This window comes from Drosophila bipectinata, chromosome 2L (assembly GCF_030179905.1).
Source record: "Drosophila bipectinata strain 14024-0381.07 chromosome 2L, DbipHiC1v2, whole genome shotgun sequence".
Lineage (NCBI taxonomy): Eukaryota > Metazoa > Arthropoda > Insecta > Diptera > Drosophilidae > Drosophila > Drosophila bipectinata.
The window spans coordinates 14,370,570-14,397,649 of NC_091736.1; the positions used below are offsets into that span (position 1 = coordinate 14,370,570).

Here is a 27,080-nt window from a genome sequence, read left to right on the forward strand (position 1 = left end):
TTATTCTTGCTATATCGTAAACCCAAGCCCTATCCAACGATTATTCTTCGCCACCATTTAGTTTGTTATCCGTAGCAACTCTACATGCAATTAGTTAATAGTATAGACTTTATTTATATAAATATATAAAATTAAATACAATTAACATTTATTTAAAAAACTTAAATCGTATTTTTGCTAACAGATCTTCAAATATAAAGATTATATTTTCAACTCGCCGAGAAAGTCGGCCACCTCGAGGGCATCGTCCAGGGCGAGCTTCTGCTCCTTGACGGCACTGTTCAAGCCGCGACCGGCGGTGCCAAACTGTTTCCTCCACTGCTCCACGGTTTTGTACTTTTCATCGTTGGCGCAATACACAACCTCGTTGATGTCCTCGTCCAATTTGTAGCTGCACACGGCCGGAAATACTTTCCGCAAGCCTTCCATGGCAGAGCCACGGAGGCTCTCATCGCGGCAGACCAGGTTAAGCATGAAGAGGCCCTTGGGTCCGATGATCTCCTTGATGTGCTGCAGAATATCAATGGCCAGGAAGCTCTGGGGCGGACAACTCATGCCCAGGCTGAGATCTTTGCTGTCCACATCGAACAAAACGGCATCAAAGTGGATATCTGAAGGGGGGGAAATATATTATTAGGCATTTCATTCAAATACCTCTCCTACAACTGACCTTCATTTCTACATCGCTCCACAAAGGCCAGACCATCATCGATGACCACATGGAAGCGTTTGTCCTGCTTAAGTTCGAAATATTGTTCAGCCACCTCCAACATAATAGGATCTATTTCCACAGCCGTGATTCTAGCATGACTATAATCCATAAAATATAATTAAAAAATAGAGGAAACTAATAAAAACTATATTTAACATACGGTAGAGCAGCATGAAGAAAACTGCACAGGCCACCGCCTCCTAGGCCAACAACAAGCACATCCTTCTCCACATCCTTTCGCGGATTCTGCAAAGTGGTGGCCAGCTGAACGCCCACCGACATGTACAAGTGATGCTGGCAAGCCAAGTAACCAAAGTCGATCTTCTTGCGCTCCTTCTTGCCTTTAATTTTGACTGAAATTGAAAGTTTATTAAAATAATTAAGAAATTATTTAAATTTTAAACCTTACTTGTTTTAACCAAAGCCTCTGATTGCACTACAAACTGATTGCTGAGGAATATGAGTCGCCGCAGGGTTTTCCCGTTGGCCTCCACCTCCTCGATTCGAAAATCACCAGATATTTTCGAGAAACCACAAATCAGTGTCTCCCGCTTGCCCACATCGGAGCCCAGGGACAGGTATGGTATCTGATCGGTGAGACCCGAAGGCGACAGGTTCTTTATGCTGTCAGCTAGCTCCAGCTTCACCTCGTCCAAGGTGCTGTAAACCTGATCTCTGTGCAGGGTGACCACAGCCAAGCGCTGGAAATTGGCAGACTCCTGCAACTTCTTGCGACCCTCTGGCGTGCCAAAGAGCCACTCGATCTCTCTTCCCTGCGGCACAATGAACGCTGCATACTTTCCCAGACATCGGGCCGGGGGCTGGTCCAGAATATGTATGGTATAGCGGGGATCGGTCTCGGATGGGCGATGCAGATCCATGGTCACCTCGTTGTGGCCAGCAATGCTCGACTTGGCCAATCCATTGCACACCAAAGCAGCCTTTTGAACAGACGACACGGCATTCATGAGATCCGATGAGGCAGTGAATCGCTGCATCTTGTCATTGCCTAATCCGAACTCGAGAATCTGAAAGAGTTATGCGTGAGATCTGGTGGGATAATGCTCCTAAACTAAGCCTTACAGGCATGGGAAGACTCTTGAACTTTGTGGCTATGACCACAAACACAGGTAAGGTCAAGGCATCATCAGAGTTCTTCTCTTTGTTGGCCTGCTCCACTCCGAGGCAGTGGACGATCCTTAACATGCAATTATTACGAGGTAGATAGTCTAGCAGGAAGCTGAGGATGTGCTCCTGCAGCAGGGAGATGCACACATAGCGACCTCCATTCCTAAAACAAATAAAACATTAAAAATTTATAAAATAAATGGAAAAAATAGTTAAACACCTCATGGTCCTGAGTATTCCTTTAAAATAGTTCTCCACAACCAGTCTTGTCTCCTTGGCGTCGTCCGCAAACAGAGCATCCAGGGTACCTTTGTCCAAAGCCACTGAGAAACTCTCATCCGTGAAGGTCATGGCAGTGGCATCCATTTGAAGGAACTTCATGTCTGGTCGGGATTTGGCATTAAGTTCCAACATTTTTTTGACAGCAACAGGTGATATATCAATGTTGGTTATGTCTCTAAAATAAAATTTTTAAAAATTATATATGACTAATTAATTAATAAATCATTAAATTTTATAATTAAATCTTTTTTTTTGGATAAAATTTTAAAATTTAAGCAAGAGCTTTTCTTTTCTAAACATTGTAGTTTTGTATACGCGAAGTTAGTATTTTTTCGCGAGTAGCCGTGCGCTTGAGCGGCTATTTCTCAAGTGTCCAGACAAAGCTTCCCCCTCTTAAGTTTTAATGACTCCCAAGACACCTCACCCCATTTCAGGATACAAACTAATTGAGAACTTTTTCGCGAACGTACCTAAACCCGGAGTCGTACATGTCCATGCTCAGTTTTGAGTTACCACATCCTAGCATTAGAATTTTGTCAGCCGGCTTTATGTATTTGTGTATCTGATCACAAAGCTCCAAATATTCGCCATACCTAAAATTAGTTAGGACATTTAATAGTTTTTATATAAAAACACATGTTGCTCCATAATGTCTTAAGGTGTCTGAACATCATTTTGTTGAATACTCACCATTCAAAGGCCTTTTCGCCACGTTTCTTGAAGAATTCGTTCCAGTAGTCTGTCTGAGCGAATTCTTCGCGGGTTTTGGGAAGTAAATTCATTGTTTTTATAACAATAAACAAGGTGCAAATAATAAACAACAAAGCGGCAAAATGTGTTCAGACCAATGCCATTCCAATTGAGTTCTGAATTCTAGTGTGACCAGCATTGGAAAGAAGTCAAGAAATAAATGAAAATTTAAATTGGATATTTAATTTTAAATTAATTTAGATTTTAATTACTGTCTTTACAACAATCTTTAAGAGTTTATAAATTATACACTTTTATTACTTCTTAATTAAAAATATGGATTACAAATACATTTTCATTTTCTTACAAATATATTTTGTTTGTACTATAACTTTGTATGCTTAATTTTTTATATTCCATTTAACTCATTTAAATATTTATTAAACTTACAATAAAAATAATTAAAGTTTAAATTTAAAAGTTTCCCAACACTGACTAGATTAAATAGTGTGACCATATGCTGCCATTCACCGCGAGCCAGCGACAAGTACTGATTGGACAATTTCTTCGCCTAGGCAATCTCGCAATTTGTTTTCTGCGATTTAAACTCTATTTACATAACGATTCCCAGGGATAGCTGGGCTTTCCATAGCGCCCAAGACCAACCTCCAGGCGGCACAGCTGCCAGCAGTAGGATACAGCCCAGGGCTCAGCCACAATCGGCAGGAGAAAGCAGTGAGAGTTGGCTGAAAAGGGGGAGGAGGCTCCTCCAAAGAAATCGACATTGAGCACTCCACTTTGCACTTAATTGATTTGTGACGATGGCACCCAACTGAAGCAACGGATCGGCAACCAATGCGAAGGAAATCGGAAGCCGGATCGGGACTGGAACTCGGAATCGGGCGCAGGAGTAGATGCGTGCGGCCGTTGGCCTGATGCTGTCGCACGGTGGTGCTGGCCTGGAGCCAGCGATGTCCCGGCCGGACTACGAGCAGAGCGCCCTCCATCACGGTTGTCTGCTGGTGTTGCTCCGCGGAGTGGGACCCTCACGGGCCCGCATCCTCCAGAGGGCGTTCGAGAAAGTGCGACGTGTCAGCCACATCCGGGTGAATGGTATGCAAAAAGTTCAAGCCTCCCATTACTTTATCTAAACCTTTCTGTTCACTTCCCTCAGACTCATCGGGCAATCCCCGCTCTATATGGATTCGCTTTGTGCACGATCATCCCGTGGAGCATAATGACTGGGGCGACTTTCAGACGCATCGCCGTTTGTTGGGACTCATCACCATTGGAAAATTCGATAACCAAACCGAGCTGAATGAGCTTTGCCGCCAGCACGAATCCCTAAAGGTGCGCTACGGTTCCACGCTGTACGAGTCCCGTGCCATTTTCTTTGGACCCGATGAACCCCCTCTGGAAACCATTGGCGAGGCTCAAGAGTCGGCCCCAGCACCAGTAGCTCGACGCCTGCAGGATGACTTCACCACTCCCTCTAACTTCAAGTCTCAGGCCTTCTTCTACCGCGAACAGGATTCATGTGCAGATCTGGAATCTCGGATCAGTGACTTTGCAAGCGCTTTGTTTTGGGTCCTGGAGTCGAGGCGACTGGAGCGATCCAGGGAAAAAGCGGACAAAGTAAGCCTGTTGCTGGCGCCCTTCGAGAAGCGTGACTTTGTTGGCTTGGACATGGAGTCTCGCAATAACCGAAAGAGGTGCGTTGGTCGGGTGATGAAGAACCTGGCCGATCTGTCCCTGCAAGCTGGACTGGTGGAAGAAGCTCTGAGTTTATACCACAATGCTAATGAAACGCTGAGGTCGGTGGGGGACTCCCTATGGGTGGGGGCCACAGAGGAGGGACTGTGCGCCGCCTCCGCCATTCTGTTGTATCCCCAAATGCGTGAAATCGAAACTCTGCACAGGAACTCTTCGCTCCAGGAGGCAGGTCAGTATTAAAAGTCGCTCTAAAGTCCAAGGATTATTTAAACTATGTTTACATGCTCCTTTCAGGAACTTCCCCGCTTAAAAGCACACCAGAAAAGTGGCGAGCCAGTGATGCCACCAAAAAGGTTAGCTCCAATGAAGCTACTGCCAACAATGTTGATTCTGGAGCAGCTACGGTGCGACTGACGTCGAATTCCTCTTCCTGCTCTTCGGTGTCTTCCCTGGTGACGACCGCCACCAATTCCTCAGCCTCGGACACGCCCACCACGTCGTCATCTTCCACTTCGACGTTGTCGGCAGCCCCGATACCGGGACACCATCGGAACGGAGAGCTACCGGGCAACATACTCAAAGCGGAGGAGATCACCAACTACTACAGGAAGGCCATCATCAACTACAGCAAGTATAGACACGCGGCCACTGTAGAAACGGAGGCTGCCCTGAAGGCTTCGCGGATTTGTATCGAGCAGAATCGTCCCCTGGACGTGGCCATGTTCCTGCAGAGTATCATGTACATAAACCTGAGCATGACCGAGGCTGAGCGGGTAAAGAGGTTCGAGGTCATTACGGAACTGTATCAGCAAATTGGTTACCAACGAAAGGCGGCATTCTTCCAGCGACTGGCGGCCCTGAAGCACGTCCAGCAGGGCTCCCAGGCACCGGACTGGAACCAGAGCTATCGCCTGATGTTGGGCAGCTTTACGGGCTATCTACTCTGTCTGGATCCACTGGAAGTGCTGGAAAATGCAGCCGGCTGGCCATCTCTGCAGATCGATCTGGTGCAGAGTCTCATAACAGCCGCTAGAAGATTGGGGCACTCGGCGTTGGCAACGCGGCACATGACCTTCCTTCTGCAAACGCAATGGGACAACATGACACTAACGGAGCAAAGCGAGATGGCTGTGCAGTTACAAAATTTAAGCGCCCAGTGCGAGGGTTCACCGGTGCCCCTGGTGCTGGAGAACGGCACTGTGATACCACCCGCTAATCTCACGGATCTGCCCTATTGCCTTGATTTGCAGGTCAAGGATTTGCCGGCCCATCTGCGACCGCAAAGGATAAAGGTGGCCAAGGCGGACAGTGGACCCTTCCTCTTCACCCCCATTCATTTTAATTCGATGGACAGAAGGGACAAAAAAAAGGATAAAAATAAAATAGGTTTGTTTCGCAAACATTGGATGAACAAATGGGATCTAACGTCTCCTTTCTTTCAGCTTTCTCGTGGGTTCAAAACGACCTAAGTGAGGTGACTGTCCGGCTTCGCAATCCCTTACCCTTCGAGCTGCCCGTCACGGATATGAGATTGTTGACCAATGGCGTTGTCTTCGAGTCCCTACCCCAATCGATTGTGTTGCAGCCACATGTGCCTACCTATGTCTCACTTCATGGCACGCCCATTGAAACGGGGCAGCTGGATCTGCAGGGCTACAGCACCCACACCCTGGGCGTGAAGTCCAACTGCCGGTTAAAGCACATGCGAGGGCGGAATTTTCCGCCCAACTATCTGGTGGATGTGATCCCGGCCTTGCCGCGGATAGCTGTGAAAACTTCTCTACCCCAAACGGCGACGTTCAGCAACATGAATAGTGCCGATATTGTGGTGACCTCCGCCAGCTTAACGTTGTATAATGGCGAGTCCTCCAGCTGCACCATAACCATCACAAATGAGAGTGCCACACTACCCCTCGAGCATCTGGAAGTGAACATAAACTCTAATGTGGAGCAGGAGCTACAAAAGAAGATCTTCCGGATAGACGAAGAGGCTCTGAATGTGAGGCCTTAAGTAACCCAGACACTTCCTAGATTTCTAAAATGACTTTTCTTTACAGGCGAAGCTCCCCGTTCCTCCCCAGGGATCCATCGACTTTGAGCTTCTTGTTTATGCCGAAGCGGATTTCGTGTGTCCTCTGCCACCGGCTTCAGTTCATTCCAACGCTGCCGCTGGGGACTATGGAGCTTCCTCGTTGCCGCACCCCTCCACTATGTCAGCCTCTGGACATGCCAGCCTGCCATCGAGGGTCAGTTCCCCACAGCATCGTCGCAACGAGCCCCAGAATTCCAGTTTTCGCTCCACGTTCTCTGGCGGTCAGCACTCGTTGGCGGCATTGAGTCTACAGCCAGGAAGTGGTGCCGGCCCGCCCAGTCTAAGTTCGCAATATTCCCAGCACATAGAGGCGCAGGTGCGAATGAAGTACTCCGGCGGTGAAGCTCTAACGGCGGGTTACTGTCGCCAGTGCGCGGTATCCCTAAACTTGGAACTTTTACCCAGCGCCCAGATCACCAGTTGGGATGTACTACCCGCTGAGATGTAAGTGTAATATATGTGGGCTATATCTTTGCCAATTATTATCCGATTCTTAAACGGAGTACCTTAAACGATTCGTGGATCGATTCCCTATATTTTGCATCAAAATCTAGTTTCTTTTCAATCTGAAGCTCAGCCTCTCCCTTGTTTTATTTAAAAGTGTATCCTTATTTTTTCCCTAGAGCCTCACAGTTCTATCTGGTGCTGGATATTTCCAACCTAACCGCTCAAGAGATGTCGCTCAATTATACAGACACCAAGAATATACTCATCGAGGCCAAAGAAAGCTGTCGGGTACCCATACCCGTGGATCGCTGCTCCCTGGAGCAAGTGGTTGCCGCCCGAGCAGCCGAGGTAGCAGAGAATCTTGAGAAGGGTAAGGTGTTTTATGTCCCGTAACTCCAGCTACTAATTTTAAAAATGTTCTTTTACTTAGAACTCTGTTTCCGGACGCAGCTACTGTCGTTCAATGATGCTCTAAGCAAACTCTGCTCAACGCATATAGCTGAGAGGGTGAAGATCAATTGGCTGCTGACCGGAACAGACATTCAGGGAATTGCGTCGCTACGTGGGATTGTGCTTTCCCAGTCCATGGTGGACTTGACTGCCGTGTCGCCTTTGCAATGGGGTAGGGTTAAAAGATACTTTATTTAAATCTGTAATGATTTAATCCATTTTTCCAGCTATAAGCTTCCAGGATACGCCTGTGCAACCACACAGCGAAATTGTGTCCACGGTGGGACAGCGTTCTCTACTGAGCATCCAATTGACAAACCAATCGCTGCAACCTCTCAGAAACTTGGTGCTAAGCATCAAGTTTTATCAGGATTACCTGAATGGAATGGAGAATTACAATTTGGAGACACGCGTGGCCATTTCAGGACCAAACAAGTAGGTCTCTGTACTCCATTTTCTAATTTATTTCTAAATTCATTTTCGTTTCATTCGTTTTCATTAGAATTGCAATTCCCCTGCTGGAAAAACAAGAGCAAAAACAGCACACTTGCTCTGTGATATTCTTTACGCCCGGACGCTTCAAGGCAAGTGTAGAGTGCTGTAGTAATCCCCCAAAGGAGCAACCGTCAGCTGTGTTATCGAGATCCTGTCCTGCCGGAAATTTAGAAGAGAACGCCTCCCTGTTCACCTCCAGCTATGACGAACAGCAAGCTCATGTGTGGAAATTTATACCGCCCATCGAGGTGACCGTCGTGGAGCAGTAAAAAAAATGTTAACTGTCGCTAGTTTAATTTCGTTATTATTATGTTTATGTATGTATTGTGTGTATACCCATTCCTTGTAATCCGCGCTGTTATAACTGAACACGAAAAGCAATTGTTTGTAAAGAATTCTAAACTAGATGCAAAATAAACGCATAATCTTGTACATAAGTAAGCTCAAAAATCAACATTCAATGTACTACACTATGCTTAATAGATCGAAATGGCCATAACATAATTATTATAGAATCGTACAGATCACGCCTTTAAAAAAAAAAGCATGCATACATAAACCAATCGTTATGACGTGGTGTATTTATATACATACATAGATAGAAAATGTTCCGCGCACTAAAAAGCCACGCCAAGCATTATACATTTTGATAAGCAAACTCGTATTTACAAATATTTTTATACAACAATTACTGGGGCAATACACATGTATAATTATAAACTAAAAATTAAGATTGTTGCTAAAGAAATTATGCCAATGAAATGTGTGAATACTTGTAGTCTAAATGCAATAAACTCTATTTGACGAAAATGAAAAGTCTTCTAATTGAGCTTCTCTCATCCGAGTCTTCGTATATCGTCCATGGTGAATCCGGAGCGGTTGAGGAGAATGCAGGCGAGGACATACACGTAGTATCCACCGGGTATAATGGTCAGAGCTCCGATAATAGTCAGTGCCCAAACCCGATCCAATCGCTCTCGTTCCGTATCCGTGAGCCAATCCAGAGTGGCAAATATGATGCAGGTCTAGCGACAAAGAAAAACATTCTAAAATTAAATTGTCTTATTTATTGTTTAAAATCGCTTTAACGACATTATTTACGATCAGGTATGTATATTTCCTCGGACACAGTATAAAATTCAGATTTCAAGTTGATTTTGTTAAAAAATTGAGGAGGAATTTTGAATTTTTATTCAAAATATTTAATAGAATAATTTTAACCAAAAACTTTTGATAAAATTTCAAAAGTTACCCCTAGAAAGTGTGTCAAATTCAAAATATCAGAATGTATTACTAATTTCAATAGAAAATCATATTAATTTTGGATTAGCTGTCATTAAAAAAAGGGGGGATATACTCACTATACCGCCGCAAAATAGAGTCAGGATAATGAAAATGGTTTTCCAGGGTGTTGGGCCGGGAAGCGCTGGTTCCACCCATTGCTCATTGCTAAATCCATCTGTCTCACACACTGACTCCACCACCTTGATATACTCCGAAACAGGTGGCGAGGAGCTTCCAGCGTTTAGACGGCGTCGCGAATCCGTTTTGGTAGGTTGCATTTTTGGGCTTACTGGCTGATCTTGACGGGTTCTAATTTTTAACTGAAAAATTTCGCGGCGATTCTGTGTCAATGTTATCAGTGACTAACAGCTGTTGGAGATGCCAACCCGGGGAAATAAAAATAAAATACAGTAAGCCCCAGCTAAAGTTACTATTAATGGAGTGAACAATTAGAGTTCTTTTTATAGTAGATTTTTAGGTTATATTATATTATGTGCTTTATATATTTGGACACAAACGATAGACTTCTCAACGTTCTTGAAATTTATTTATATTTAATCGCCTTTCACTAAGTTGGCAGCCCTTAAAAAGGTTTCAAGAGTTAAACAAGTAAATTTAAGAATTTTTTTTTTACAATTTAACAATTTGTGTGAGGAGTTCTAGATTTTTGTTCTGTTTTCCCAACCGAGAGCTTTATTTCATATTTTTAATTTAAAAATTTAGGTAAAACAGGGTACAACTAATAGGGTAAAGTACTTTTTAAAAGCATCCGCCTTAATTTCAATTATAATGCGTTTCCAATCATTGGCTTTAACTAAACGCCTATCAAACTTTTTAAGTCGCCAAAGTCGGGAATGGGAGGTTCTTGAACTTTATAGGTTTTTAAACTTTTTATATTGAAGTTCAAGTTTTATTTTCAATATCGATTATAAAATTAAAAAATATAACATTTTCTTTAAAAAACTCTCTTAAGGAGGGCTTACATTCATCATGATCACAGTCGGTTACCCCTAATTAAATAACTTCTTACTGTGCAAATCAAGTACCAGATCGATAAGCTATGTATGTTTATACCCTTGCAAAGGGTTAAATAACTTAGCTCGAAAGTGTGCACAGCAGTGAAGTAGGATCACCTCGAGATCACCTCCTGAGTTGATATAAGTATGTACGAAATCTAGTCCCTCAGATCCTTAAAAATTTGTATTACAAGAAATAGATTTTGTAATGGAATTTTTTTAAGGATTCTTAGAGGATTCTCTAAGTCGGATATATGCGATATTACGATCGATCTTAACTACAAAGGTATATTTACTTCGCCTCCGCCCAAAGGAATCTTTCTTGTTTTTCTTTTTGCGGCTTAGGGTGTTGAACTTTCCTTCCATTATCACTAGACTTTGGTATCGGCTTTTCTATAAAAGACAGAAACCTATTCGTTTTGGAATCAATCATGTTCCGGCAGCTAACATTTAATTGCACGTTTTTGACTTTAATTTATGGTCTAACAGCCTCAGTTTGTCCCTCCTTATTTACCGAAGTGGGGGAAAAATGTTATTTTGTGGGTGAAGAAAGGGTAAGTGATTAAAAAAACTAAAACACAAAAATTTAATCTTTTATTTTTATGTTAATTGGTATGTAGCCTCTCGCAAATGTGGTCAACTCGGAGGCGAATTGATGGTCCTGGATGACAATGAGGATCGCCTTTTGGCAACCAATTTCCTCAAGAGTCGGGGATATTTAGCTAAAGATGAGTGGAACAGTTCATTATGGGTCGGTATTGATTGTCTAGGAGATCCACGAAACTTTCGGAAATCAAAAAATGGCGAAGTTCCGTATCTCCCTTGGATACCAGGGGAGCCAAATAACCACCACTCTGAGGAGGAATGTGTGTCATTTGGCTACTATCATCAGACCTATGGCTATTTTGATTTCAAATGGGAATACAAGGCTCCTTATGTATGTCAACAGCCAAAAATTAAAGAGAGTTACGTTTGCCTCAAAAAAGAACTATTTTTGGAGGTGCTCCTTTGAAGGAATCATTTCTTCATTTGCAAATTATTTTGCGGCCCGCCACATCTAAGACTTGCCAACATTTATTTAATAATAAAATTTCTATATTTTCGTTTTTATAAAGTATAAATATATATTTTTGATCAGCATCTACAGATGGAATGACTGTAATGGAATATGGAAGATTTTCCTTTCAATCAATCCATATTTTTGGTGTACTTCATAGCGATGAAACCTGCAATAATAAATGTAAAAAATATTATATCTCGAAATAGGTATAATTTTAAACAATGGAATGACAAATAATTTCAGTTCTACTATAATGATAAATCAATCATAGACATCAGATGTCCCTATCATGGTTTTCATCACAAAAATTATTTAAAATTCCATCTATTGTTGAAAAATACTTACAACAAAAAATGAAGGCTGTTCAGATGAGACCCGTTTTTCTGAAAAATATAAATTTGAAATTAATCAACCTTATTTTTTGAATAAAATGAAAAAGGTAATATGGATATTTTCTATAATCAGTTCTACTATCATGATAAATCAATCATAGACATCAGATGTCCCTATCATGGTTTTCATCATAAAATAGATCTAAGATAAATATTTTATTCAAACTTACAATTTTATATTTATCATTAAATGGGTAATGTTTCAAACGCTTAGTTTACCAACATAAATATCTGAAAAGAAATAGTCTTGTATGAGTATATTTTTAGTAAATAATTTATTTAAAAGCATTATATAAAAGAATATCAGTTCTACTATCAAGATAAATCAGTCATAGACATCAGATGTCCCTATCATGGTTATCATCATCGAAATATATATATTTTTTGTAATATTTAAATAGTCTTACCTTCTCTAAATAGTCGTTTCATCTTGATTAAAAAGTCAGCCTGAAAATAACGAAAATATACAATTATATTAGCTTTGAATAAAATTTATAACGCATAATTATACATATTTTTTTTATAATCAGTTCTACTATTAAGATAAATCAGTCATAGACATCAGATGTCCCTATCTTGGTTTTCATCAGATTAAAAATGCTTCCTTTTATAATTAAATATTGACTTACCGAAACCGTTTTCTTCTAGGTTTTTTGATTTCATACTCAATTTGGTCTGAAAATAGAGAAAATATATAGTTAGAATAGCTTCTATTCTTAGGTATAGAAGCTATTTAAATTCTTAGGTATAATTAAATGGATATTGTATTATAATCAGTTCTACTATCAAGATAAATCAGTCATAGACATCAGATGTCCCTATCATGGTTATCATCAGATTAAACTAGTAATTTTCCGGACTATTAATTTTACTTACCTTATGATGGTTCCATTATGGTCCCCAGAAGTCTCAACCTGAGACATCTCTGTGGGGCTTTCAAAGTATATGTCATAAAGTTCCCGTAGAACAATATTTCCATATGTTTTTATTTTATAACATGCTTCAAAAGCTCGTTGTGTTTAGTGTGAGCTAAACTTCTTCCAGATTTACTTATTTTTTCGGTGGAAATCATTTTTATTTGTAACTCGTAGTCCCTCGATCTAGCAACACGTGGTGGGAATGCCAAGAAAAAAATGAAATACCAGACGATGGAAGTCTGGTATCTGGTATTTTTCAAGGGAGGGACCATTTTCAAAAATAATTTAAATCTATACAACGCAACAGTCTTTTTCTATAGTTTTATTATATAAATAGATATTGCGAATTGGAGGCAGCTGTGGATACATAACTTATCCTAAACAGTTCCACAGCTCGCATCCTAATTGGCCAACAAACTATATTGCTTAATTCTTACGAATACATGGCAGTCGGCGACCTTGCATGTTACTAATCAAAACCAACAAAAATAATCTCGCTCGCTTTCAATTGACTCGCATTTCACAAAATAAATCTTTTAAATATAATGAAAACGGTATTCAAATTTATATAAATTATTTAAACTTTTATCGAAAAAGTTGTCACACTTTTCAATAAACTATTGCAGAAAAAAATTCTTGCATAAAATTATAAAAACAATATTTAAAATAACGATAAAAATGTTCAATGAGTAAAATTTTTTGAGCCTAAAAATTAAATTTCCTAGTTTGGTTTGACTTTAAGACAAAGTTTAAGAATAGAACTATCTAAAATGATTAACAAAATGGTTGAAAAACATTTGAAAAAGTAGTTAACTAAAACACCAAAATATATCTGCACCATTAGTTTAAAATATCTTAGTTCTTGATCTACGAGTTTGCATTAAGCGAGCGATTTATGTATGCTCTAATTATGTCCTAGCATTTTCACGGATCTTCTGCTGTGGATGTGGAGGCCTCTGGTTGATGCACTTGCTCTTGTTCCTGTTGCTGTTGAAGGCGAAGACGCTTTTTTGCCTGAATATCGGCTAGCGTCTGTTCGATGGATCGCATGTCCTTCTTGTTCTTGCTGGGCACGAATCCATAGCTTTGGTTGGTCTCCGTTTTGCGGGCTGCTTGTAAAGCAGCTGACTCACCGATTAGGTGGGCGTACTTGGCCTTGTAATTGCTTGTGGGTTTCACCTCGCCACCATTCGCATCGCCGGATGTGGAAGAGGAACTAGCTTCGGAGGTGGCGGCCTCCTTGTCGATTTGCTCTTGGGCCAATCGATCTTTTCGCCGCTCCGCATATTCTTTGGCTATATCCGCATTCCAGCCTTCGCCATTACGGCGTGCCGTCACTTCATCCTCGCTGGGAGCGTTTTCCTTTTTGTAAACCACCGAATGTCGATCGACATCCTCACGGCCGAAACTCATGGCTATGAAGCCGCCGTTTTCGGCTATTTCGTGGATCACCGATCGATGAACCTTGTCCAGCGGCTGGAACTCGATGCATAGTCTGTCGTCCTTGGCGAACCGCCCCATTCTTTCTTCGACATATTTTCTAAAGCGGAGTAACTCCTCCTTTTGTTTGTTCTGCATGCGCTCCATCATTTCGCGCTGCTTTTTAATGAGCGTCTTCTGTCGCTCGTCCGCCGCTGGCGGAGCGTCCATGGCATTCAGTATCGAGTCCAGCAGGTCCATTTTCCTCCAGTTATTTTTCGCCTTTCCCCGCTTTTCCTACCGCTCTTCCTCGTTGTTGGTCAAATTGCGCTGCGCCTGACGCCATCGGAAAAAGCCAAAAATCTCTGTCAATCGGCCGCACTCTCGTTGTTTCGGGTATTTACTTTAGCTTACCCCTCTCTGGCGGTTATTATTAGCCTGTCGCAGTGTTTGATTCACGTTGTTTTGCTTGTTTTATTTGTGTAAAAGTAATTTTAATTATATTGGCAACCGGTGCTTGTGCACCAAATAGCGAATGGTGCTGCCAACTTGTGTTTTAACAGTATTTTAGTATTTTTCATTTCACAACAGCTGTTTAAACTAATTAACAGGAAAAGGGTTTGTTTCTTTGGCCAAGGTTACATTGTAATTGTAATAAAAAAACAAAAACAAAAATAAATTAGAAATATAAATAAATATATAGATAAATATAAATTAAATTGAGAATAGTTTTGGAAATAATTTGCTAAGTTCTTTAACTTGTCATCTCCTAATTAAAGGCTTTTTTGTATGTTGAATTCCTTTAATGAATGTTTATCGTACTATTCGTCTGAAATATCCAACATTGATCGGTTTTTGTTTAATGGGATCATATCCTTTTCGTCCTCTTTATGAAGAAATGCTGTAGTTTGTTGGCTAGTGTTTATAAGCCTTTTTGTCATCAGGCTGGCAGCACTACATCATCGCCAGGCGCGTGTCTCGTGTTTGAAAAACATTTTCCTCATTTAAACAGAAACAAACCCGTTAATTCGGATGGACACGTGCTCCAATGGATGCCAAGCACGCCACACTAGTCCACTGGTTCCGCAAAGGTCTCCGTGTCCACGACAATCCTGCATTGTTGCAGATTTTCAAAGTCGCCAATGGGACTCCCGGAAAATACTTTGTGCGTCCTATTTTTATCCTCGATCCAGGGATTCTCGACTGGATGCAGGTAGGCGCCAACCGGTGGAGATTTTTGCAGCAGACCCTTCACGACTTGGACCAGCAGCTCCAGAAGCTTGGCTCCCGCTTGTTTGTGGTGCGGGGAAAGCCCGCTGAGGTTTTCCCAAGGATCTTCAAAAGCTGGCGAGTGGAGCTCCTGACTTTTGAGTCTGATATAGAGCCATATTCCTTGGCCAGAGATTCTGCAGTCCAGAAGTTGGCTAAATCCGAAGGAGTAAAGGTGGAAACCCACTGCTCTCACACGATATTCAATCCAGAGTTGGTCATAGCCAGGAATCTTGGCAAGGCGCCCATTACCTATCAGAAGTTCCTAGGCATCGTAGAGAAGTTAAAGCTGCCTACGGTCCTGGGTCTACCAGAAAAGCTGAAAGGAGAAGGTCAACCTCCAAAAGATGATATAGAAGAGAAAGATTCCGAGGCATATGATTGTCCCACAATGGAGCAGTTGGTTAAGCGCCCAGAGGAGTTAGGTCCCAACAAGTTTCCTGGAGGCAAGCGATAATTTTGTGCATTGTGAAACCATACTAACAACTTCCTTATTTTGACCAGGTGAAACCGAAGCTCTGCGCCGCATGGAGGAATCATTAAAAGATGAACTTTGGGTGGCTCGGTTCGAAAAACCCAACACGGCGCCAAACTCCCTCGAACCCAGTACTACAGTATTAAGTCCCTATCTTAAATTTGGATGCCTAAGTTCTCGCTTGTTTCATCAACGTCTCAAAGAGATCCTTAAGCGGCAGACGAAGCACTCCCAGCCTCCGGTGTCTTTAATAGGCCAGATGATGTGGCGGGAATTTTATTACACAGTGGCCGCTGCAGAACCGAACTTTGACCGCATGCTTGGCAATGTATATTGTCTTCAGATCCCTTGGGAAGAGCACCCAGATCACCTGAAAGCTTGGACATATGGAAAGACTGGTTATCCCTTCATTGATGCCATAATGCGGCAGTTACGACAAGAGGGTTGGATCCACCACCTGGCCCGCCATGCGGTGGCCTGTTTTTTAACACGCGGTGATCTTTGGATCAGTTGGGAGGAGGGTCAGAGAGTGTTCGAGCAGCTGTTGCTGGACCAGGACTGGGCCCTGAACGCTGGCAACTGGATGTGGCTTTCCGCCTCGGCCTTCTTTCATCAGTATTTTCGCGTCTACAGCCCCGTGGCGTTTGGCAAAAAAACTGATCCCCAGGGTAACTACATAAGGAAGTATGTGCCGGAACTGGCAAAGTATCCAGCTGGTTCCATTTACGAGCCCTGGAAGGTTTCCCTGGCAGACCAGCGAGCATACGGCTGTGTTCTAGGCACAGACTATCCCCATCGAATCGTCAAGCACGAGGTGGTCCATAAGGAGAATATTAAACGAATGGGCGCCGCCTATAAGGTTAATCGCGAGGTTCGCACTGGCAAGCAAGAGGACTCCTTCGAGGAGCCAGAGCCTTCCTCTTCCGGCAAGAGAAAGCTTGGAAAGACAACTGGAAATTCCGCTAAGCGGAAGCGTTAAAATACCCTCAGAAAGGGTAAACTGTTTGTAAATGACTTTGAATTTATAGGTGTTACTAAGGAGAAGTTAATTTTTGACTATTAAATTACCAAAAGATATTAAAACATGTTTGTATTTATTTACTCTAGTCTGTGTACTCTAAGGAGACTCGTTTTTTGGGAATCACATTAGCCTTGAAGCTAAATTTCGAACCGAACGAGTTGTGTCAGTTGAGGAGGCACTATTTCACTTCAGTCATAAAACAAAATTCGGCAATTTAAGACCTATCAATTTTAGTTTGTAAAATAAAGTAAAATTTTCCCTTTCGTTATTCAAGAATTTAAAGATATTCAGGTTAGTAATACAAAACTTAACATTAACAATGTTTCGCAACCTGTGTATGCTGAGGAACAAGCTGGCGCTCCAGCACCGCCTGGTGTCGCGATTGACATCTCGCTCGTATGTCTCCAGGGGTCACTGGTACCGTTGCGCTACCGGCCGCTCTACGGGCGTAGACGGTGTGACCTACACTGACATTAATGTCAATGATCTAGCCGAGGGTGACATGGAGTTTACACGTAATTTCCTTAACGCGGTGTCAATGGATCGTGGCCATTCTCAAGAAGGGGTAGAACCTGAGGTGAGTGTTAATATATAGCCACAGGATATGTCTATGTTAAAATTGTATAGCCCGAGGTAAAGGATGAAACTCCATCGGTCTCGGAGCCAATGTCGATCGATACTGAGACACCGCTTGCACCTGGTGTTCCCAGTTCCGTTTTAGGCATAGACGGCAATCCTATAGTGCCGATCGAAATCGATGGATGGAATCAAGACGACGATGAGGATCCGATTGTCCAGAAGAATAACCGCGATATAGACATCGGCAACGACGAAGAGTACAAGGCCCAGCAGGCTCTGCGTGTTCCGGAGGTTCGTCAGGCCCAAACGGAGTACAAGGGCATTAAAGTGAGGCTGCCGGAAACTGCCAACCAGGATGTGGGCACCTATCGCTTTCGTCGCGACCCAGAGGATAAGAAAGTCCTGGGCGATGACACACGTCTAGTCAAATTCGATAAGGAATAGGCAGACCGGGAGAAAAGCTAGCTGAAGAATAACCAAATTCCGAAAAGGACCTTTCTAAGCATCAAACCATGAATTTTGTTAACAATTTTAATGAATACAATTACTTTTCAATCGTTATTCTAGTTCTTTGGGATGGGAAAATTCTACAGACCCCCTGATCGACATTTAACCTGATTGGATCTTTTTTTTACTCTTGATTATCCGTTTAATTTTAAAGAAACGAATACATTATAATAATCTACCAATCTACAATGTCAGATTGACAAATATAGTACAAGGATGAGTAACAGTGTATATCCGACATTTCTCGGTTCTTGAGAAACACACAATCCTCGTCATCATTAACGTTGTTGGGTTCGCCGTGGTACCACTTGAGATAAGGAGTTTTCTTTCCGGATGCCCAAGACTCGAATTGACCTTCATAAGCCAGGTCATTGATATCCAGCCAGTAGGAGCTACCTTCATCGAGCTTGGCGCTGATGGCGTTTAGTTCTTCTTCATTTTGGATGACCGCCAGCTGTCCTCCCTTGTCCAGACAGAGTTGAATTGCCTTATACCAAGTTACCCGAAAGTCCACTTCTATGTGAAAGTACCTTGAGCCGATTTGAATAAACCCGTCAATTTTCGGTTTTGGCTTTGCCAGTTCATTTTCGATTTGAATTATTTTATCCTGCAAGGTCTTTATCCTGGTTTCGGTCTCATTCCACTTCTGTTCATAGGTGCTATTGGGATCCAAAATTTGATCACAGAAACCAAAACACTCTTGAACCGGATTTTCTACAGTATTAGCCAGCGATTCGTATTTTTGCCAAACGAAAATGATAAAAAATAGTAACCTTGTGATGTCCATTTCAAATTAGTTTTATGTGTTATTAGGAGAAAAGATTTGTTAAGCTTGAGGTCTGTTCTTCAACTAAAAAGAGTAGTTCATTGTTAAAAAGTTTATAGTCTTACTTATGGCTAATCAGTAAAAAATAGACCGGATGTTTGCGAGCTTTATATATTTTTGGAAATCTACATGTGTAATTTAAATATATTTTTTTAGCAGGCAGAACAGCTAGCTGTACAATATCTAATTTACAAAGAGAAGAACCATTATAAAAATGAAACCATGATTCTTGTTCAAAATTTGAAATATATAAAAACTTTTTGAAATTAAATTTGATTTTTAAATTTTTACAAAACCTTCTGATTTTCTTCTAGGCAGTCTAGCTGACTACCCGATTTATAAAAAACTACAAAATACGACTATGTTAATTGTTAAGAGTGAATTTTTGCCAATGGACACCACATCCATCGTATCTTGATTCAGAATTTTAATTTTACCAACATACTGGGCAGTGAAGCACTAAGGAAAAATGAAAAAATTGGCAAGCCTTTGATGATTATTATCGGGCTGACAGCAAATCGGACACGGCCATTGGCCACTGGAACTGTCAGTTTTTGCCTGGTCATGCTTAAATGAAAGTCCAATCGTATAGCATCTAAAACCACTCGCTCTATGGCACAAAAGATCGTTTTGCGGTCCATGGCAACCGAAAACGGGGCAAACACTTCGCATAAATTGCATTAAAAGCGTGCATTCGTAACAATGGACACGGACATAAACATGCTGCAAAATGTTTGTAGGCCCCGAAACCAAAATTGAATTTGTGGTTTTTGGCCTGCGATTCGAGGGCGGGGCACTTGGGCGTGTGGTATATGCAAATAACTGTAAATGAAGCTAAAATGCGGTTAGTACAATAAAAATGGCTGGGGCTTGCATTGGAAACCGATTCATTATAGACAGTAAGGGGGCATTACACTAAGGAAATGATTCCTTACCATCCTTGAATAGATTTTAAAGAATTAATATTTGAAAAAAAAGTCAACATAGTATTTTTAATAATTTTATTCTATTTTATGCTTGTTATTTGAAACAAAAGAATCAATCTACCACTCTACAACATCTGATTGGCATATATAGTAAGCGTTTCTGGTGCAGATCTGATCCCACATGGCTTTTTTTGAGAGTAGCACACAATCCTCAATGTCAGAATTGGTGCCGGGTCTGTCATAAAACCACTTGAGATAAGAAGGTCTCTTCCCGGATGTCCAAGACACGTATTGACCTTCGTAAGCCAAGTCGTTGATGTCCAGCCAGTAGGCACTATTTTCATCGAGCTGGGCGTTAATGGCGTTCAGTTCTTCCTCATTTTGGATGACCGCCAGTTGTCCTCCCAATTCTCGACAGGATTCAGATGCACTGAACCAATTGGTGTAATGATAATCTACGATCTGGAAGTACCTTGTGCCGATTTTTGAAAAACGATTAGTATTCGGCTTGGACTTTTCCAGTTCTTTTTCAATTTCAGCTATTTGATCCTGCAAGGTCTTAATCCTGGTCTCGGTCGCATTCCACTCTTCTTCATAGGTGTTATTGTGATTCAACATAAGATCACAGAAGCCATAACATTGCTGTACAGTATTCTCAGGGGTTTTAGCCAGTGACTCGTAATTTTTCCCAAAGAAAATGATACAAAATAGTAAACTTAATATGTTCATTTCAAATTTATATTATAGGTTATTAGGAGTAAAGATTTGTTAAGCTTGAGGGCTGTTCTTCAACTAAAAATTATAGTTATTTGTTGCGGAGTTTATAGTCTTACCCTTGGCTAATCAGTAAAAAAATAGGCAAAGCCGGATGTTTGTTTGGAAAACTCATTTTTTTTGTTTTTGCACCAAAAGAATGTGTTTTAGTTTGTGGGAGTAGTAATCAGTAAGTAACAAAAACAAAGTCATATATGGAATATTGTGAATTTCGTAATATTATTTTTCTCAGCTAAGAGTTTATCAACTTTTTGGCATTTAAATATTTTTCTTGATGCCTGTTTATCGGTGTTTTTATTTCATTTGTATAAGGATCCTTTGAAGTGTAACACATGTTAAGATATCCAGAGATAGACAGCTAGCAGCAAACCCATCAAAGTCATCAACAGCAATATCCTACCGACAAGGACATGGACATGCAACATGAACACGGACTCGAATTCTCGCAGATGGATACCTACTCATTGCCGTCAGTTTGTGCCTGGAAATGATGTGGTTGGTTAGTTGTGGTCGGTCCTTGTGTTGGGGCAACCGACCCAGTGGTTATTGTAGCTGCGTTGGAGTGACGACTGGATGTTGGACAACTTTAATTTTTTTTTTTTTTTGTGTACAGTCAGTTGTAACGGTTGCTGACTTTTACTGGAACTGGTTAAAGTTAGATCTACCGGCAGTAGGTCAGAGCATCAGACATCCAACATCCAAACTCCAACATCTGACATCAGCGGACGCCCGACAATTGCGGTTTTGAAATGAAAACGCCATCAGTGGTGGCTATTTTTGGCTGTTTTGGTGAAAGGAGAGAAGGACTTTTTATCATTCTTCTGTAAAAGCTTGTCTCAGAGAATGTGTAGAAAGAATAATGGAATATTACAAGGCATAATTCAGCTTGAAATTTCGACTTCAATTCAGTAAAAATAATCGATCGATTGTCCAGCCGAGTTGCAATCAAAGCAATCAGCATCAAATGAACCTTACAGTCCCCCCACTCCCTACATGTGTATGTATGTACATCCTGCTTCCAACCAGAGGCCATCAACATCATCATTATCATTATCGTTATCATTGTTGGTCGGCTGGCATTTCCGTTGGGCTGGAGTTGGCCAAGGGCCATTACAGAAGTTGACCAACTTTTAATACCCGCACTGGCCATGTTGCGCATGTGTAATCCCATTAAAATCCAATAAGTTAAATTATTTCCATTATTATTATGTGAACGCACTTTGTCGCCGTTCGTCCATCAGCTCGTCTGCCCCCTCTAGCCCACTATCCTCCAATCCAGGGCATGTCCTTTTGCATCCTGTGAGATAACTGCTCATGTGGGCGTTTATATCTCGTGTTGCTTTTGTTTACCACACTTTAATTTTACACGCAAAACATTTTTGAACACAAAGACATTTTCTTTTTATTTAAAATTTATAAACAACATACTGATTTACTTCATAGTTTTGGAAAATCAATCTTCAATGGCAGCTTCACATATAAAGAAACGACTTTTTTCACATTCAAGGTCCCACATGTTATATTCGTAAAGAGCCACGCAATCCTGGGTTTCGGTGCCGTTGTCAGGTTCTCCCTGCGTCCACCTTACAAATGGAGCATGTTCTTCAGATAGCCATGTCCTGTAGACTCCTTCGAAAGCCAAGTCATTGATGCCCAGCCAGTAGGTGGTATTCTGTGCGATCAGGCCGTTGATTTCGTTTAATTCCTTTTTATTTTGAATGATCACCAGTTGACCTCCAATTTCTCGACAGGCTCCAAAAGCAGCAAACCAATTTAGCTTATTTACCTTTTCGAAGTACAAGTATTTGGAACTGATTTTTATGAATTTTTCAAGTTTCGGTTTTTGTTGAAATTTGACTGCCTGAAAATTCTTTAGTTGATCCTCCAGAGTGTCTATCCTTGATTCGGCTTTGTTCCACAATTGTGTAAAGTGGTCACTCTGATCCAGTATTGGTTTAATTTGATTACAAAAGCCATAGCACTGATCTACAGCATTTTGGAATTCTCCTACAGAACTCGAGTTCTGAGGAAAATCTGCCCGCGACCCGTAGCTTTTCAAGAAGAGAAGGATACAAAATAACACAGTTGCGGAATGCATTTAGATCTCAAAATATATTCCGACGATGCCACAAGTTTCAAATCTCTTTCCAAACTAAAAATGCTTTTAGTTGGTTAAGGCGCTTATGTATATTTGGTAATCAGTGAACAAAATAAGAAACTCATTTTTAAGAGGAAGTCTCTTATCTGCAATACCATTTTTGTTCCATGATTGAAGGCTTTATTTTTGTCAAAAGTTGCGTAAGGGTAAAGATTATGCATACATTCTTTATTCGTAAAAAAAATATTTGTAAATGGAGTTTGATCATGATCCAATATAGGTTATTTAATTTCAAAACCCATAGCATTGTTTTATGGAATGTTGCAGTTGTCTTCCCAAGGTCGAGTTCTTATGATAACCGGCTAGGGGCTCGTAGAGCACTAAATATAAAAAAATATATTTATGACAAGCTTGTTGGCTTGGCTTTTAAATGTATTATAACGATGCTTAAAGCTTAAAATCGGATGTATTTTTTTGGCTTTTCAGTAGAAAAAAACGAGAGTATATCATTTATTAAAATAGAGTCACATTGTTTTAATAGTTAATTTTGCTCATTTGTATTTATTTGTACATATTTTTACATAATTTTGGAAAATCATTCTTCAATGACTGCTTCACATATATAGTAATGCTTTTTATCGCATTCAGTATCCCACATTCTAGATTCATAGAGGAACAGGCAGCCCTGTCCGTCTTTGTCAAGAGTTCCGTCCATCCACCAGTCACCAAAAAATACTTCTTTACTAAAGGGCCAAATCCGAATTTGTCCTTTATCGATCAAGTAATTGTTGGCCAGCCAGTATTGGCTACGTTTTTGGACTAGGAGGTTGATTTCAAACAGTTCACTATCATTTTCGATGATAGCCAATGAGGCTCCGATTTGTCGACAGGCTTGAAAAGCGGCAAACCAATTCAACTTGTTCACGTTTCCAATATGATAGTATCTTGATTCTAATTTAATAAATTTTTCAAGGTTCGGTTTGGGTTTCTGGTTTTTTGATTTGAGGGCAGCTATTTGCTGTTCTATATTTTTAAATTGAGTTTCAAAAACGTCGATCCTGTTTTTGCCCAAGATCATCTGTGGTTGATAGATACTAACATGATTCAATAAAGGTTTTATTTGATCACAAAAACCATAGCACTGTTCGACAGAATGTTGCAGTGTCCCTATCAAGCTGGAGTTCTTAGGGAAATCTGCCAGCGTCTCGTAGTTTTTCAAAAGAAGAAGGACAGTAAATAAAATATTTCCGGTAAACATTTCTGTTTAGAAATGTATTCCGACGATGCTTTAAGCTTCAAATCTGATTCAAAACTAAAATTGTTTCAGTTCGTTTAGGCGTTTAGGATTTTTTGACTTACAAATCACTAAACTAGCATGAAATAGGTTTTGTTGGCTTATCAGTAAACAAGCAGGAAGTATACATACCACTAAATTCCATTTCTTAAAATAGAGACTCTTCAATAAAAGAACAAGAAGTAAGCAACAAAATAACATTCCCTTATTAGTTATAATTTTTAATTATATTTATTGCGCATATAAAAAGAATATATCTGTATAAAATTTTTGAATATTAATCTCCAATGACTGCTTCACATATGAAGTGATGATTTTCATTACAATCACAATCCAAAAATTTTTCTTCGCAGAGGGTAACACAACGCTCATAGTGTCTACTTCCATCGTACAACCACTTCAAAAAAGTTTCATTGAATTTGTCTTTTAAAGAGGGCCAAACCTCGAAACGGTCTTCATAAACCAAGGCATTGATGCCTAGCCAGTAGCGGGTTAGAAATGGGACAAGTTTTCTTTTTTTTGAAGTGATTTGTTTCAGTTCATTTTCATCTTGAATGACAGCCAGCTTACCTCCGATTTCTCGGCAGTATTGATAAGCGGCAAACCAATTTAACTTGTTCATCTCATCGATGTAAAAGTGTCTGGAACCAATTTTGACAAATTTGGCCAGGTCCGGTTTTGGTTTGCGTTTTGATGCCTCAAAGGCAGCTAGTTGGTCTTCCATATTTTTAAGGCGTTTCTCAAAAATATTAACCCTGGTATCTTCCTTGTTCCGCACTGGTTGAAGCTTTCCAATATGACTCAGTATTGGTTTTATTTGGTTACAGAGGCTATAGCACTGGTCTACAGAATCTTTCGAATCTCTTACAAAGCTCGAATTCTTTCCAAAAGCTGCCAACGACTCGTAGTATTGCAAAAGGAGAAGGACAGCAAATAAAATATTTCCAGTAAGCATTTTAGGTCAGAAATGTTTTCCGACGATGCTTTAAGCTTCAAATCTGATTCAAAACTGAAATTCTTTCTGTTCGTTTAGGCGTTTAGGGTTCTTGACTTACAAATCAGTAAACTAACATTCAGTATATTATGTTGGCTTATCAGTAACAAACAGGAGGTACTTCAAAATTCCATTAATTAAAATAGAGACTCTTAAAAATAAGAAAAAGAAGTAAGTCTCAAAATACCATTTCCTTTCGATTATATTTATTTGTATATAAAAAACATATTTTTATAAAATTTTTGAAAGACTGCTTCACATATGAAGTGACGATTTTCATTACAATCACAATCAAAAAATTTATCTTCGCAGAGGGTCACACAACGATAATGGTGGGTATTTGTAGGGGACAACCACTTCAAAAATATTTTATTTGATTGGTATACTGAAGAGGGCCAAATGTTGAAATGTTCTTTTTCCACCAAGGCGTTGATTCCCAACCAGTAGCAGGTTAGCCATAGACCCTTGAGCCATTTGACCATGTTGTGGATTTGGTTCAGTTCTGTTTCATCTTGAATGATAGCCAGCTTACCTCCCATTTCTCGACAGGCTTTAGAGGCGGCAAACCAATTCAACTTGTTCATCTTATCGACATAAAAGTATCTTGAACCAATTTGAACAAATTTGGCAAGGTCCGGTTTGGGTTTGCGTCTTGAAGCCTCAAAGGCAGCTAGTTGGGCTTCCATGTTTCTGAGGCGATTCTCAAAAATGTTAATTCTGGTTTCGCTCCTGTTTTGTAATGATTGAACATTGCCGATATGACTCATTATTGGTTTTATTTGGTTACAGACGCCATAGCACTGATCTTTAGAAATTTGTAATTCTCCTACAGAGCTTGAGTTCTTGGCAAAATCTGCTAACGACTCGTAGTTATGCAAAAGGAGAAGGGAACCCATTAAAATATTTGCGGTAAGCATTTTAGTTCAGAAATGTATTCCGACGATGCTTTAAGCTTCAAATCAGTTTCAAAACTAAAAGTACTTTTGCTTCATTTAGGCGTTTAGGGATTTTGGTTTTACCTATCACCAAATTAAGAGGAAGTATATTTTTTTGTATCAGTGAACAAACAGGAAGCATACCATTAAATGCCATTTACTAAAATAAAACCGCTTATCTAAAGGAAAAATAAGTAAGTCATTACAAAATGCTAATCATTTTAAGTTACTTTTATTTTTACAAAAGAAACACATTTGTCTACATATTTTAATTCAATCTTCAAGGACTGCTTCACATATAAAGTGATTATTTTCATTACAATTTCTATCCATAAATGTAGATTCGCCGAGCGTCATACAAAGTTCATAGTAGTCACTGCCAGAGTACTTCTCAGTTCTAAATGGTTCTATTTTTTTACCTTTAGAGGGCCAAATCTGAAAACGTTGATGATTAATCAAGGCATTGATGCCTACCCAGAACTTGGGAACCCAGTCGACAAGTTTGTTGATTTCCTTCAATTCTGCTTCATCTTGAATGAGAGCCAGCTTACCTCCGATTTCTCGGCAGTATTTATAAGCGGCAAACCAATTCAACTTGTTCGTCTCATCAATGTAAAAGTATCTTGAACCAATTTTAACAAATTTGGCTAGGTCCGGTTTTGGTTTTCGTGTTGAATCCTCAAAGGCAGCTAATTGGGCTTCCATATTTTTGAGGCGTTTCTCAAAAATGTTAATTTCGGTATCTCCTTGGTTCCGCACTGGTTGAAAATTTCCGACATGACTCAGTATTGGTTTTATTTGGTTACATAGGCCATAGCACTGATCTTTAGAAATTTTCGATACTTCTACAGAGCTCGAGTTCCTCCCAAAATCTGCTAACGACTCGTAGTTTTGCAAAAGAAGAAGGAAACTAAATAAAATATATACGGCAAGCATTTTAGCTTAAAAATGTATTCCGACGATGCTTTAAGCTTCAAATCAGTTTCAAAACTAAAAATGTTTTCTGTTCGTTTAGGCGTTTCTGTTTTTGGACTTAACTATCAGTAAACTTCAATCAACACATGAAATTTTTTTTTGGCTTATCAGTAAACAAACGAGAACAATTCTACTATTTGCCATTTATAGACTTCCTAAGAGAAAAAAAATTATTGGGCCGACATAGTTTATCGTTTATATACAGTTTATAGTTTATATCACCATACTTATAAATATTTTTGTGTAAAAGAAACATGCATGCAAATAATTTTTGAAAACCAATTTTCTAGGACTGCTTCAAGTGATAATT

General features: G+C 40.3%; 8 protein-coding genes and 5 non-coding genes across 16 annotated transcripts; 3 read left to right on the forward strand and 10 right to left on the reverse strand.

The window, feature by feature from the left end:
• Window positions 1-90: 90 nt before the first annotated feature.
• On the reverse strand, window positions 91-2,994 carry LOC108125596 (eEF1A lysine and N-terminal methyltransferase homolog). Its single transcript, XM_017241856.3, has 8 exons — window positions 2,813-2,994; window positions 2,593-2,715; window positions 2,061-2,297; window positions 1,796-2,003; window positions 1,122-1,740; window positions 873-1,065; window positions 671-810; window positions 91-611 (listed from the first exon to the last, which is right to left on the reverse strand). The coding sequence occupies exons 1-8, from the start codon at window positions 2,902-2,904 to the stop codon at window positions 202-204; spliced, it is 2,022 nt and encodes a 673-aa protein (XP_017097345.2). The 5' UTR covers window positions 2,905-2,994; the 3' UTR covers window positions 91-201.
• Window positions 2,995-3,334: 340 nt separating this feature from the next.
• On the forward strand, window positions 3,335-8,825 carry brun (trafficking protein particle complex subunit brun). Of its 2 annotated transcripts, XM_017241862.3 has the most exons (9): window positions 3,336-3,925; window positions 3,987-4,754; window positions 4,820-5,911; window positions 5,968-6,524; window positions 6,583-7,061; window positions 7,241-7,434; window positions 7,495-7,686; window positions 7,742-7,949; window positions 8,017-8,825. In XM_017241862.3, the coding sequence occupies exons 1-9, from the start codon at window positions 3,727-3,729 to the stop codon at window positions 8,276-8,278; spliced, it is 3,951 nt and encodes a 1,316-aa protein (XP_017097351.2). In that variant the 5' UTR covers window positions 3,336-3,726; the 3' UTR covers window positions 8,279-8,825. The 2 variants fall into 2 exon arrangements, with proteins under 2 accessions (XP_017097352.2, XP_017097351.2); XM_017241863.3 differs by lacking the exons at window positions 7,742-7,949; window positions 8,017-8,825 and having other exon boundaries at window positions 3,335-3,925; window positions 7,243-7,434; window positions 7,495-7,635.
• On the reverse strand, window positions 8,672-9,695 carry LOC108125602 (uncharacterized). Its single transcript, XM_017241865.3, has 2 exons — window positions 9,371-9,695; window positions 8,672-9,034 (listed from the first exon to the last, which is right to left on the reverse strand). Exons 1-2 carry the CDS (start codon window positions 9,569-9,571, stop codon window positions 8,846-8,848), a joined length of 390 nt encoding a protein of 129 aa, XP_017097354.1. The 5' UTR covers window positions 9,572-9,695; the 3' UTR covers window positions 8,672-8,845.
• Window positions 9,696-11,604: 1,909 nt separating this feature from the next.
• LOC122321510 (small nucleolar RNA Me28S-Cm2645) lies at window positions 11,605-11,678 on the reverse strand. The gene has a single exon (XR_006246133.1). It is a non-coding gene; the product is annotated as a small nucleolar RNA Me28S-Cm2645 (small nucleolar RNA).
• Window positions 11,679-11,825: 147 nt separating this feature from the next.
• Window positions 11,826-11,900, reverse strand: LOC122321511 (small nucleolar RNA Me28S-Cm2645). The gene has a single exon (XR_006246134.1). It is a non-coding gene; the product is annotated as a small nucleolar RNA Me28S-Cm2645 (small nucleolar RNA).
• Window positions 11,901-12,060: 160 nt separating this feature from the next.
• On the reverse strand, window positions 12,061-12,134 carry LOC122321508 (small nucleolar RNA Me28S-Cm2645). Its single transcript, XR_006246131.1, has one exon. It is a non-coding gene; the product is annotated as a small nucleolar RNA Me28S-Cm2645 (small nucleolar RNA).
• A 148-nt stretch (window positions 12,135-12,282) lies between these two features.
• Window positions 12,283-12,357, reverse strand: LOC122321512 (small nucleolar RNA Me28S-Cm2645). Its single transcript, XR_006246135.1, has one exon. It is a non-coding gene; the product is annotated as a small nucleolar RNA Me28S-Cm2645 (small nucleolar RNA).
• Window positions 12,358-12,529: 172 nt separating this feature from the next.
• On the reverse strand, window positions 12,530-12,604 carry LOC122321509 (small nucleolar RNA Me28S-Cm2645). Its single transcript, XR_006246132.1, has one exon. It is a non-coding gene; the product is annotated as a small nucleolar RNA Me28S-Cm2645 (small nucleolar RNA).
• A 381-nt stretch (window positions 12,605-12,985) lies between these two features.
• Window positions 12,986-14,667, reverse strand: LOC108125560 (sperm-associated antigen 7). Of its 2 annotated transcripts, none has more exons than XM_017241782.3 (2): window positions 14,512-14,667; window positions 12,986-14,433 (listed from the first exon to the last, which is right to left on the reverse strand). In XM_017241782.3, exon 2 carries the CDS (start codon window positions 14,356-14,358, stop codon window positions 13,603-13,605), a length of 756 nt encoding a protein of 251 aa, XP_017097271.2. In that variant the 5' UTR covers window positions 14,359-14,433; window positions 14,512-14,667; the 3' UTR covers window positions 12,986-13,602. The 2 variants fall into 2 exon arrangements, with proteins under 2 accessions (XP_017097271.2, XP_017097272.2); XM_017241783.3 differs by having other exon boundaries at window positions 14,502-14,654.
• A 346-nt stretch (window positions 14,668-15,013) lies between these two features.
• On the forward strand, window positions 15,014-16,914 carry phr6-4 ((6-4)-photolyase). The gene is made up of 2 exons (XM_017241778.3): window positions 15,014-15,812; window positions 15,871-16,914. The coding sequence occupies exons 1-2, from the start codon at window positions 15,146-15,148 to the stop codon at window positions 16,818-16,820; spliced, it is 1,617 nt and encodes a 538-aa protein (XP_017097267.2). The 5' UTR covers window positions 15,014-15,145; the 3' UTR covers window positions 16,821-16,914.
• Window positions 16,915-17,043: 129 nt separating this feature from the next.
• On the forward strand, window positions 17,044-18,002 carry LOC108125570 (uncharacterized). Of its 2 annotated transcripts, none has more exons than XM_070277585.1 (2): window positions 17,044-17,439; window positions 17,496-18,002. In XM_070277585.1, the coding sequence occupies exons 1-2, from the start codon at window positions 17,182-17,184 to the stop codon at window positions 17,883-17,885; spliced, it is 648 nt and encodes a 215-aa protein (XP_070133686.1). In that variant the 5' UTR covers window positions 17,044-17,181; the 3' UTR covers window positions 17,886-18,002. The 2 variants fall into 2 exon arrangements, with proteins under 2 accessions (XP_070133686.1, XP_017097282.2); XM_017241793.3 differs by having other exon boundaries at window positions 17,046-17,439; window positions 17,490-18,002.
• Window positions 18,003-18,067: 65 nt separating this feature from the next.
• LOC108125571 (C-type lectin 37Db-like) lies at window positions 18,068-18,977 on the reverse strand. The gene has a single exon (XM_017241794.3). It carries the CDS (start codon window positions 18,733-18,735, stop codon window positions 18,124-18,126), a length of 612 nt encoding a protein of 203 aa, XP_017097283.2. The 5' UTR covers window positions 18,736-18,977; the 3' UTR covers window positions 18,068-18,123.
• A 784-nt stretch (window positions 18,978-19,761) lies between these two features.
• On the reverse strand, window positions 19,762-20,505 carry LOC108125578 (C-type lectin 37Db-like). The gene has a single exon (XM_017241800.3). The coding sequence runs from the start codon at window positions 20,427-20,429 to the stop codon at window positions 19,818-19,820; it is 612 nt and encodes a 203-aa protein (XP_017097289.2). The 5' UTR covers window positions 20,430-20,505; the 3' UTR covers window positions 19,762-19,817.
• Between the last annotated feature and the right edge of the window lie 6,575 nt (window positions 20,506-27,080).